At 49.2% G+C, this 11,582-nt stretch overlaps 1 protein-coding gene across 1 annotated transcript; it reads left to right on the forward strand.

Moving 5' to 3' along the window:
- The first annotated feature begins 1,368 nt into the window (after positions 1-1,368).
- Positions 1,369-3,891, forward strand: LOC128897964 (protocadherin beta-15-like). Its single transcript, XM_054168641.1, has one exon. It carries the CDS (start codon positions 1,396-1,398, stop codon positions 3,889-3,891), a length of 2,496 nt encoding a protein of 831 aa, XP_054024616.1. The 5' UTR covers positions 1,369-1,395.
- Positions 3,892-11,582: the final 7,691 nt, after the last annotated feature.

Here is an 11,582-nt window from a genome sequence, read left to right on the forward strand (position 1 = left end):
GTTGTTCTATTCAACTCTCTTTATCTCAACCCAGTGGGCTTTGGTTTCCCCCCACACTCCTGATTCTCCTTCCCATCCCACTGAGGGGGAGGTGTGGAGGAAAGGGAGGAGCAGCTATGTGAGCGGTGGCATGGAGGTGGCCTGCTGGCTGGGCCTGAACAACAGCAGCTGGGTAGATTCTAGTGAGTGGGGATCTCCCAAAACCTGTGGTAGATGATAGAGATGGGTCCTGCTATAGCACCTGCTGGCACATTTAGTACTTTGGGATGAATCCCATTAGGCCTGATAGACTTGTAGGCATTCAGCCCCTACAGCTGCTGCTGTACAATTTTGGTGTCCACAAACAAAAAGTCACTGTTCTGAAACTTGTGGTCCTCTAGCTCAGAGGAACAGGCAGCTCAAGACCTATCAGTACAATTAGTGAGGCAAAAAAAGCATTACATGCCTCCACTTCTTCTTTGTCCCTGTACATCAAAAGATCACCTTCAAAAAGGACCAGTCAATTGCTTTCTCCAGACCTCCTCTTGCTATTAATGTGCTTTTAAAAGTTTCTGATTCAACTTCTTGAGGTTTACATCCTTCAATGTTTTCTTCAATATCATTAGATACCTTCAAAGGCCCACTGATCAATCTCATTAGATACCTGCTCTTTGCTATTGTCCCCAGTAGCTGCTGCTTCTTAGCGTTTGAGTACCTGGAGGGTGAATTTATGAGCTCACCTGGTTGTTCTCTTGACTTTGGTATCAAACACCTGCTGACTGTGAATCATTACACAGATCAAGGAGTTCAGGTTTGATTTCTAAGGACATGAAACTTAGCAGTGTTTCTAAGCTTTACTACTCATCACAGCAGATCTGCGTGCCAGGGTCAGCAGGTGGAAGAGGAGAACACTCCTCCCAAACCAGGACAGAAAGGGGTTTAAAATATCTCCTAGGAGATGGTTAAAACAGCACGTGGGGAAAAAATAAAATTAGGGAGAGTATCTTAGAAACAACATTGCCATTGTGTTGTGGTGGAGACCTCGAGCGATGGGGAAGACTTCTCTTTCGAGATTTCTCCCTGACACCCTGCTTTGGTGCACGAAGAGAGCACCTGAAAGCAGCAAAGCCCAAAGCAGCAGCGCCAGCCAGAAGCAGAGGAATCATTCCCGCTGCCGACGCTGGGTGGCGGTGTTGACCACGGACCGGCAGCTTCCTCTGACCGCCCCGCCTCGGCAGCACCGGCACACAAAACCAGCCGACATAGCCGCTCCCAAACGGCAGAGGGGAACGCAGCCGGGCTGCTCGGGGGCTCGCAGACCTTCACCGCCATCCCTGGCAAACACTGTTCAGCCTGGAAAGCTGATTCCAAATGTCGGGAAGCCGGGAGGACGCTGTCTGGCTTTTGGGGAGAGGAATGGCGTGGAACGGCAGAAGGAGCGGAGGCAGCCTCAGGCAAGTGATTTTGTTCCTTCTGTGTGTTTGCGTGTGGCAAAGCGGGGCCGAAAGCCTCCGCTATTCTCTGGCGGAGGAGATGGAGAGGGACTCCTTTGTGGGCAATATTGCCCAGGACCTGGGGCTTACCCCGAGCCAGCTGGCAGCTCGCAAGGCGCGCGTTGTGTCCGAGGGGAACCAGCAGCTTTTCCGCCTCAACCCGAGCACCGGAGTGCTGACGGCCAAGGAGTCTCTGGACAGAGAAGAGATCTGTCCTCAGAGTGAGACATGTACACTCCTCTTTAAGGTGTTATTTGACAACCCGTTGCAGCTGATTCGAGGGGAGGTGGAGGTTCTTGATGTGAACGACAATTCCCCAGTGTTCCCGGAGAAGGAGATGATTTTAGAGATTCCGGAAACGACATCTCCCGGGTCCCGTTTCCCTTTAGAAAGTGCCCGTGACAAGGACGTGGGCAGCAACGGCTTGCAGAATTACAGCCTCGAGTCCAATTCTCATTTTTCCCTTGCTCTCAATACAATGAATGACGGAGTAAAATATGCAGAGCTCGTCTTAGATCGGCACCTGGACCGCGAAGAGGAGTCGAAACTGAATTTACTCCTCACTGCCACTGATGGGGGCTCGCCACCCAAGTCAGGCACTGCTCAGATCCGGATCGTGGTCCTGGATATCAATGACAACACCCCGATGTTTAGCCGGGAGATATATGAGGTGCGCTTGGCCGAGAACAGCCCCCCGGGGCAGCTGGTGATGAGAGTCTCAGCCACAGATCCTGATGAAGGGTCCAACGGTAAAGTGCAGTACGCCTTCACTAAGTCATCTGAAGGGTCCCGGCAGCTTTTCGAGCTGAACTCTGACACGGGGGAGATTCGGGTGGCAGGCATCCTGGACTTCGAGGAAATGAAAAAGCACGAGATGATGGTGAAAGCCACTGATGGCGGGGGTCTCTCTGTGCATTGTAAAGTGCAGGTGGAGGTGGTGGATGTGAACGACAACGCCCCGGAGATACAGCTGACCTCACACACTGCATCCATTCCCGAGGACGCTCCGCCACGCACCCTGGTGACCCTCTTCAGCGTGCGGGACCGCGACGCCGGTGACAACGGCAGGACAGAGTGCACCATCGATGGGGACTTGCCCTTCACTCTCACCCCCACTTTCGACGATTACTACGAGCTGAGAACCAACGCGGCGCTGGACAGGGAGACGACGGCAGAGTATAACATCAGCATCCGAGCGACGGACTGGGGCCCGCGGCGCCTGAGCTCTCGGCAGAGCCTGTGGGTGCAGGTGTCGGACGTGAACGACAACGCCCCCGCCTTCAGCCAGGAGCTCTACAGCATGTGGGTGACGGAGAACAACAGCCCCATGGTGCGCATCGGCAGCGTGCAGGCCAGCGACGCGGACGCGGGCAGCAACGCGCGCGTGCAGTACGCGCTGGTGCGTGAGGAGGGCGAGGAGCAGCCGGCGGTGTCGGTGAGCTCGGAGAGCGGCGACGTGTACGTGGTGCGCTCGCTGGACTACGAGCGGGTGCGCGCCTTGGAGGTGTGGGTGAGCGCGGCCGACGGCGGCTGGCCGGCGCTGAGCGCGCGGGCGCTGCTGCGCGTGCTGGTGCGCGACGAGAACGACAACGCGCCGGTGGTGCTGCACCCTGGTGCCGAGAGCGGCGCGGGCGCGGGCGAGCTGGTGCCGCGCTGGGCGCCGGCAGGCTACCTGGTGGCCAAGGTGGTGGCGGTGGACGCGGACGCGGGGCAGAACGCCTGGCTGTCCTACGAGCTGGCCAAGGCCACGGAGCCGGGGCTCTTCCGCCTCGGGCTGCACAGCGGCGAGCTGCGCACGGCGCGGGCCGTGGCCGAGCGCGACGCGCCCCGACACAGGCTCGTCGTGCTCGTGCGAGACCGCGGCCAGCCGCCGCGCTCGGCCAGCGCCACCCTCGCCATCGCCCTGCTCCACGACTTCTCCGACGCCCATGTGCGCCTCAGCCAGGACGCGCCGCCCGCCGAGCCCGACGACACGCTCACTCTCTACCTCATCGCCTGCCTGGCCTGCGTCTCGGCGCTCTGCCTGGCCACCGGCCTGGCCGCCCTGCTCATGAAGCTGCGGCGGGACAGGCGGAAGCACGACGAGCCCTTGCCCACCTTCCCGACAGCTGTCGTCGAGAGCGATGCGGGCTCCCTGCCCCGCAGCCTTGTGTACGACGTGTGCTTGGCCACCGGCACCCTGAGCAGCGACTTTCACTTCCTCGGTCCGCTCTTGCCCTGCTTCCCTGCCGGGATGCCCCCCGGCGGTGCCCCACAGCGGAGCTCCCTGTGCTCGCAAGAGGTGTCCAGAGTCGCGGAAGGAGTCGACTGTGCTGCACAGGTGAGGAACCGCAGCCGAGATGAGGGCGAGCCGGGACAGGGCAGCACTGGGAAAGGGGTTGAAGCCTGGGGGTTAGGGGCGTTGGTGTTTTGGAGATGATGTTTAGAGAGCCACCGATATACGAGGAGGTTAGAGAAAGCCACTGTGATGACTTTCCATGAGAAGCAGGGGTGTATCATCTTCTCCCTAATTGCTGACTTAGCGCAGGTCTGTGCAGCCACCTCCATGCCATTACTATTTGCCTAAGATCAAGTTCGTGTTACCATAGAATCAGTCAGCTGTACCGTGAGATGGTGGTGAAGCAGTGTTTTGGATATGTCAGCCACCACTGTACATCCTATCCATGCACTGAGTAGCAGGTGTACTGTTTATGAATAAATTGTTGCAGGTTTTTGTACTCTTACCATCTTAACTTATACCATCAGACATAACAAATGTTTGCAGCAGTCTTTTTATGATATCTGCAGTGGAGGGTAGTTTCTTGCTTTAGTTATTCTGTTTCAGGTCAGAGAGCCAGCACCTGCTCCAATGTCCTCTTTGGCTCTAGGTAAAGAAGCATAGTGTCACAGATGCAGTGGGGTTGGTTATGCCCCTAAGCTTCTTGTTGATGTCTGCTTGCCTTCCATATCCAAATTATAACTCTTCTCTTCTTTGTAGGGTGGAGCTCCTCTCTCTGAAGACAGAGGTCCCAGACCTGCAGAAGTGGTGTGTGCTGCAAACAGTAGGGTGGATCTAAACATCAGTTCTGATCAAAACCCTTGGCTCACCCATCAGTGAGGAGAAAGACAAGCTTGTCTGTCTTTATCAGCTTAGATTCTCACAGGGAAAAGAGAGGAAAGAGGCTAAACATCCACCAATAAAGCACCCGAGAGATAGAAGTCTTCTCTGAGAGAGAGAGCAAAACCCCTCTCTTTTTATGCAGTTATGTATTCATGTAGATATTTGTAACTGTGACAGGGATGGAGGATGTGGACTGTGTTGCATGTTGATTACATTGATATTTTGTGTATGATTGTGAGAGTGCTGCTGCTTCTGGGCCCAAGTTTTCCCAACATTACCCTTTTTGGTGTATTCAGTCCTAAGGAGAGGGCTCTGTAACAATGTCTTAATTACCTGCAGTCTGGTCAATCCCAGGCAAACAGATCTTCAGCAGAACTCAGTGGTGTTTGCAATGGGATTTCTTAATAACAGGCAGTAGCTGATTACACCAGAAACAGCTGACATTGGCACACTTCTCCTGTTTGAGCAGGTCCTCACACGTTCTCCTTACTCTAAAGAGTGGGCTTGGAACAATATATGCTTCAACTTCATACTATGAAGTTGAAATGTACATTCAAGTTTTTTTCTTTGTTTGGGCTTTTTGAAGGGAGGGTTGGTTGGGGGTGGTTTGGTTTGGTTTTGGTGGTTTGGGGTTTTTTAGTATGATGGTGGAGAATTAAAAGCTTCCTCTGTGGTTTTGCAGTAAAATTGTGTAAAATATTTTCTATGATCTTAAGGCACTGTAGACTATAAGGCATCAGGAGGCTTTCTGTTTTGCTTTCATTAACCGGTAATGATATATAAAGTCCTGTGATATTTGCTGTCACTACACACCTTTAAGTGTCAAATGTCTGATGATAGAAAACAATAAAATCTACTTGGATCTCCCTCAGCTGAGTGTGCTGTCTGGAATATCACTTGTCACAGACATGCTTGAGAAAATCGCCTTCTCAAGAGCAGGATTTTGGGAAGAAATCCAAGCCTTGGGAGTGGATTTTACTGAGGGAAAAACAGAGCAACCTGGAAATAGGCCACTCTCAGAAGCTGGAACAAAGTGGACTGCTCCCAGCCAGAGAGATTGTGAATTAGAGCAACAATCTTCGTCTGTTTCAGAAACCCATGATCAGTGCTGTGCTTTATGGACCAGCTCACTCTGGATGCTGGACACCCATAACTATGCACAACTTGTTCAGCTAAACAGCCTAAAATCTTCATCTGACCTCGTTTCCAGAGATCACAGAATTCCACAGTTTCTTCTTGAGCTCCACAAGTTGTTTCATGTTCAGCCAAGCTGAGCTTCTGTCCCATTTGCTTGACACAGTGGAATTGCCTGGTAATAGACTAGAACTCTGCAGAAGTGTGAAAACATGGTCATCGTCTTTGGGTGGGTGGCAGGGGAAATCCACAAGTTCCTTCAAAGGATTTTGCCTGAATCAAAACAACTTGGGGTGGTGCCGTTGAGTTTGTTCTCATCTATGCTTTTTCCAACTTCAGAGGGTTCTTGATGGAAGTGGAAACTTGTCTTGATATAATTTTCTGGGTTTGTATCAGAGGACTTGCCTTCTCCATTTTGTCCTCTCTCCTGCTCTGTGAACTGTGTTTGAGCCTTATCTTACCTGTTCCTCTTCAGAAGGACTGGCACTCCAGGTATAATTATGGATCGTTTGAATGCAGGTGTGTGGCATGGAATATTGGGAAATGCTCCTGCTGTGTTTTGCTGCAGTTCCAAAGTGTAACATTGGAAAGAGAGATCCTCTTGTTTGTGAAAGTGAAATAAAGAGAACAGCTGAAGGCCTTGTGTGGAGACAGGGGTCTGTGTAGAGATGTTGTTTCTGGGAAAGCTCTGTGAACATGCTCAAAAAGCTGGGAGGTTTTTTCTCCTGTTATTCCATGGCTGAGGTAAGGGTGAGCAGGTCCATTCCTTCCGGTTGGAGATGAGGCCTATAGTGCATTGAGGACAATTGTTTGGAGCAGGGAATTCCTGGCAGGCCTCTGTAGGTCTTCCAAGCACTGAGCTTTTGCCTGTGACAGCGCCCAGTTCTACTCAGCTCATGGGAAAGTTGCCCCAACAAGAACTGGGACCCTAGGTGTGCAAAGGCCTGTGCAAAGTAGCGAGGTGAGGGGAGTGACCTTTCCAAGCCTCCCAATAGTTCCCCTTCCACATGGCAATGTTAAAGTTGTTATAGAAGTGTTTGGGAAAATGCTCCCACCAAGTAGCGAGGTTCACACTGGAGTCTTGTGCTTTCTAACCCCCTTTTCAGAGGGGAGTGTACATGTGACTGGATCCAGTTGACTCCCCTGATTGTAAAGGAGAGTTTAGAATCAAAGTTCTGGCACAGAGTCATTTTCTTTCAGCTTTGCCTTTTCCCCTTCTAGGAAGGACCCCCTGAATGTTTCCCTTTGCCTTTAAGGCCTCACAATCTCTTTCACAAGGTATTCACCTGCCTGTCCATGTAACATGCCTGGACTTCGTATACAACCAGCTTGTTTAGTAGCTATTCTTCATCTCAATGACTACAGTAACATCTTTTGAGTTTTCTTTACTCATGAAGTTTCATCCTCCTCAAGCCTTACCTAGGAGGCAACTGGGTCTTGTCTGTCTTCTGATGACTTCAGATGGAACAGTTTCTCTCTCTCTTTCAGGGTCTTTTCCTTGAATAAGAGGTTTGGTCCAGTTTATAGTAGTGTAGCTCAAGATTCCCAGTACTTCTCCATTTTGACAACATTCAAGTTAAGGTTTGGAAACTGAGGCCTCAGCTCCCCACTCTCACAGCTAGGCACAGTCACTCATGCTGAGCTAAGCAAAACAAATTTCTTTTCAACCTAATTTTAAGCAAATACCATTCATTCTACTGTTCTACAAGTGAATAATTTTTCATCCCAAACAGTCCTCCCTTTATTTAATCAGCATACCTGATAACATTGTAGCTGGAGTCCCCTCATTGTCTCAACATTCCTACTCCTAGCCAGCAGTCTCACATATATTATCTATTATGAGTGACAGTGTTATCCAGCACAAGAAGACTGTCACAGGATTGAGCATTAAGGATTCCCATGGCTGCTGCTGACCACCCAAACAGACTGTGCCACCAACAGAGTTTTTTGTCTTTTTTATAATCTCTCCAAAGCATGATGTATTTCTTGTGCACTATATTTTATGGTGTTCAGGGGACTTTGTCCACAATTTCACATATATGCTTTTGTAGTTGATGCAGGTCACTATCTTGTAGCAGCTTTCTTACAGATTCATTTCAATGGAGGTAGGCAATGAATCCTTCACCAGGACACAAATGGAACACTGGGACTGGTAGAAAGTAGCAGGAGCTTGATAATTTAAAACACTGATGTAACAGTACTGTTTCAGGGACTTCACTGGCATGGAAATAACAAATATTCCTTCAGTGTCAAGACAAATGTTCTGGGCTCCAATCATAGGATGTTAGGGGTAGGAACAGTCCTTCAAAGATGATCAAGTCCAACCCCCCTGCCAGAGCAGGACCATAGAGTCCAGAACAGATTGTATAGGAACACATTCAGATGAGTCTTGAAAGTCTTCAGAGGAGACAACTCCACAAACTCTCTGGGCAGCCTGCTCCAGTGGTCTGGGACCCTCACTTTCTTCCTCATGTTCTTCCTCATGTTGAGGTGGAACCTTCTGTGCTGTAGTTTATATCCATTTCCCCTCATCCTGTCACAGGGTGCAACTGAGAAGAGCCTGTCCCCTCCCTCTTGGCACCCAGCCCTCAGATATTTATAAACATTTATTAAATCCCCTCTCAGTCTTCTCTTCTCCAGACTAAAAAGCTCCAGGGCTCTCAGCCTCTCCTCATAGGGAACATGCTCCAGCCCCTTAATCATCCTTGTAGCTCTCCATTGGACCCTCTCCAGCAGATCCATGTACCAATCATGCTTCAGAATTCAATCATCTATGTCAATTGTTTACCATTTATCTTCTTCTCAATGGGCTTACACTCTGTGTTCTGTCAGATACAGTGCAGTTTTCCCATGATTGAAGTTGAATGTCATGATGAGATCTATAGTAGAAGTACAGATGCTTTGGATGTTGCTAATACAAAAGTCACAGCCCTTTAATTGAAGGGATTGTGAGTAAAATGAACTAAATACCACCACAGTTGCAAACCCCTTTTGATTTTAGTTACATTATCCTGAATTACTTTTCAGATTGTGGTGGGGAAAAGGTCTTCCTCTACTTCTGTTGTTATTACTGCCTCTGTAAACTGCATCCAGAAGTACAACTGCCTACAGCTATGAGTTAATGTAATCTTGTTTTGCACTATTCCAAGTGCATCTATAATCAGCTGGTTAATTCTCCACATCTGAGCCATCACATCCACTATGAGACACTCATTAGCCCCTAAATTTAATTGAGAGGATCTTCAATGTTGTTTCATTTCATCGATCTGGTTCAGTTTCTTCTTTCACAGCATTTACACTGTTAAGTATTCCAAGTCCTGTTCCTAACCCTGAGAGAATACCACATTTCACTTGTTTGACCACGCTCAGAGGTTTCCCATGTGGCCACCTTGTGGGAGGCATACCTGTGAATGGGGGACAGGTTGGCTTCATGAAGGCAACATGTACCTGCATGAACAACTTGCTCACTTTAAAGACCATTTAAACAACACTTGTTGATGAATCATATTTTTAATAGCATACAGTCCAGATTCTGATATTTGTGGGGTTAGCTTCTCTATTTTCAAGGGAGCTGCAGCTCATATCATAGTAGTTGGAGAGACAGTTGTCATTCCTGGTGTGGTTGACAATACAGTTGTCACTCACATCACAATTTTACAGGGTACGTTGGTAACCACTCTCTTAGTCGTGACTCTGGGAAACTTCTCATAACATCTAAAGTCTACTGTTGCACAGCAGTAATTTTAGTCAAAACATTGTGGTTTTTCTTTCCACTGGCTTGTTCCACAGGAATTAAATCTTGCATGGTCTTTTGCATGACATGTAAAACAATATGTGGAAAAAAAAACCCACTAGGGTGATGTATGATAGAAACAGCATGTTTTCCTGTTTTCCTGTGGAACAGATTGTCTCCCCCAGCTGATGCCTTGAATGTGTTTGTGCTTCAGCATTTGGTGTAGCTCTCCTGAAAAATAAAATCCCTTGGGCTGGGATCAGAGCTGTCACAGCTGTCATCAGAGAAAGTTCAAGAACTGATTGTATTTGAAATCACTGCAAAGACACAAAGCATCCAGGCAGCTGGGAAGGGCCTTGCACTGCCTTTGCAGCACCTCATAGGATGTTTGCGACAATTATGAGGGGAAATGAAGATGTGCAAAAACCTGAGTCGTGTTTAGTGTGAGGTTTAGAGCTGGGGTATGTTGTGGTGGTGGTGGGGCATTGTCTGGGTACTGTGGCATGGAGTAGGACCTTGGCATGCACCCCTAGGACTGAAAGCCTGACTGGGGAAGAGTGTTGCCTGAGGAAATAGAGATGCTGGGCAGAACACAATGTGTGTCATTAGGGAGGAAATGGACAATATCTGCCTAGCTTTGAAAATCCAGTTTCTATGTCATAGAAGATGCCAGAAGAAAATCTTGAGAAGTGTCCCCATGCACAGTGCTACTGGCCCAGGATCCTCTCTGGTCTTCCAGATATTTTATGCATCCTCATGCCTGATTGTTATCTCTGGTGCTATTGCATTTGAAGGTAACTGCCACACACACCTTTAATTGCTTGGTTTTGATCTGTTTTGATCACCTGCCTGGGGTGTTGATTGACAACGAACTGAAGATAAGACAATGGCTTAGTTGTTTAGGTGGGTTGGATTGGTTGATGGGTTGGATGTGATGATTTTGAAGGTCTCTTTCAACCTAGTTTATTCTATTCTACTCTATTCTATTCTAATGTGTGGCCAGGTGGACAGGGAGATCACCTGATCCTGTCTTGAACCAGCAATAGTGTGCCCTGCAGAACCAAGGCAGTAATTCTCTCCCTGTAAATGGCACTGGTGAGGTTGCCCCTCACAAACTGGGTTCAGTTTTGGGGCCCTGGTAAATGAGCTGGTGGAGCACATCCAGAGAAGGACAATGAAACTGCTGAATGGTCTGGAGCACGAGTGTGGTGAGGAGTAGCTGAGGGAACTGGGGTTGTTTGCCTTGGAGGAAAGCAGGCTGAGGGTATGCCTTCTTGCTCTCTACAGCTAGCTGAAAGGAGGTTGGAGCAAGATGGGAGTCAGTCTCATTTTTTTGAAGTAGCAACTGATAGGACAAGAGGAATGGCCTCAGGTTGTGCCAGGAGACATCAAGGTTAGGTACTGCATAGCAATGATCTGAGTGGCACAAAATTAAGTCTTGGCACGTTTGTCATGGGGAGAGGTTGACTCTGGGGTTTTCCCTGTGGAAACAGAGATGCCATGTAGAGCATGGACTGTGTCACTGGTGGGAAAAGAGAGAACATTTGCTTAGCTGGACATCACATTTCCTAGGGCTTGAGATAAAGGATTTCAGTAGAAAATCTTGGGAATGTGCTTGACTCTCGACCCTTTTGGTTTCTTGCTCTCGGCCCTTTCAGGACCTGCCTTGGTGTTCTCTGTGCTGTTCCTATCAGATGTGAAGACATCTTTCCACTGGTTTGTTCCACAGGAATTAAATCCTGCATGGTCTTTTGTGTGACATGAAAAACAATATGTGAAAAAAAAAAATAGGGAGATGTATGATAGAAACAGCATGGCCATTCTCGTGTGGTGGCGAACTCGGGTCATGGGGAAGACTTTGCTATTGGGATTTTTCCCTGGCACCAGATTTTTGCCTCCTCTTTGGCAAGGAGAAAGCACCTGAAGAAACAAAACTCAAAGCAGCAGAGCCGGCCAGAAAAGGAGGAACCATTCCCGCTGCCGACGCTGGGTGGCGGTGTTGACCACGAACCGGCAGCTTCCTCTGCCCGCCCCCCCCGGCAGCACCGGCACACAAAAACAGCCGACAGAGCTGCTCGGGAACCGCAGACGGGAACGCAGCCGGACTGCTCGGGGGCTTGCAAAAAGCCCTTCTCCTCCATTC

The sequence above is a fragment of the Dryobates pubescens genome, chromosome 16, assembly GCF_014839835.1.
Source record: "Dryobates pubescens isolate bDryPub1 chromosome 16, bDryPub1.pri, whole genome shotgun sequence".
Lineage (NCBI taxonomy): Eukaryota > Metazoa > Chordata > Aves > Piciformes > Picidae > Dryobates > Dryobates pubescens.

Excerpts from the sequence above, each read along its gene's own strand:
- LOC128897964 (XM_054168641.1), top strand. The coding sequence starts at position 1,396 with ATGGCGTGGAACGGCAGAAGGAGCGGAGGCAGCCTCAGGCAAGTGATT.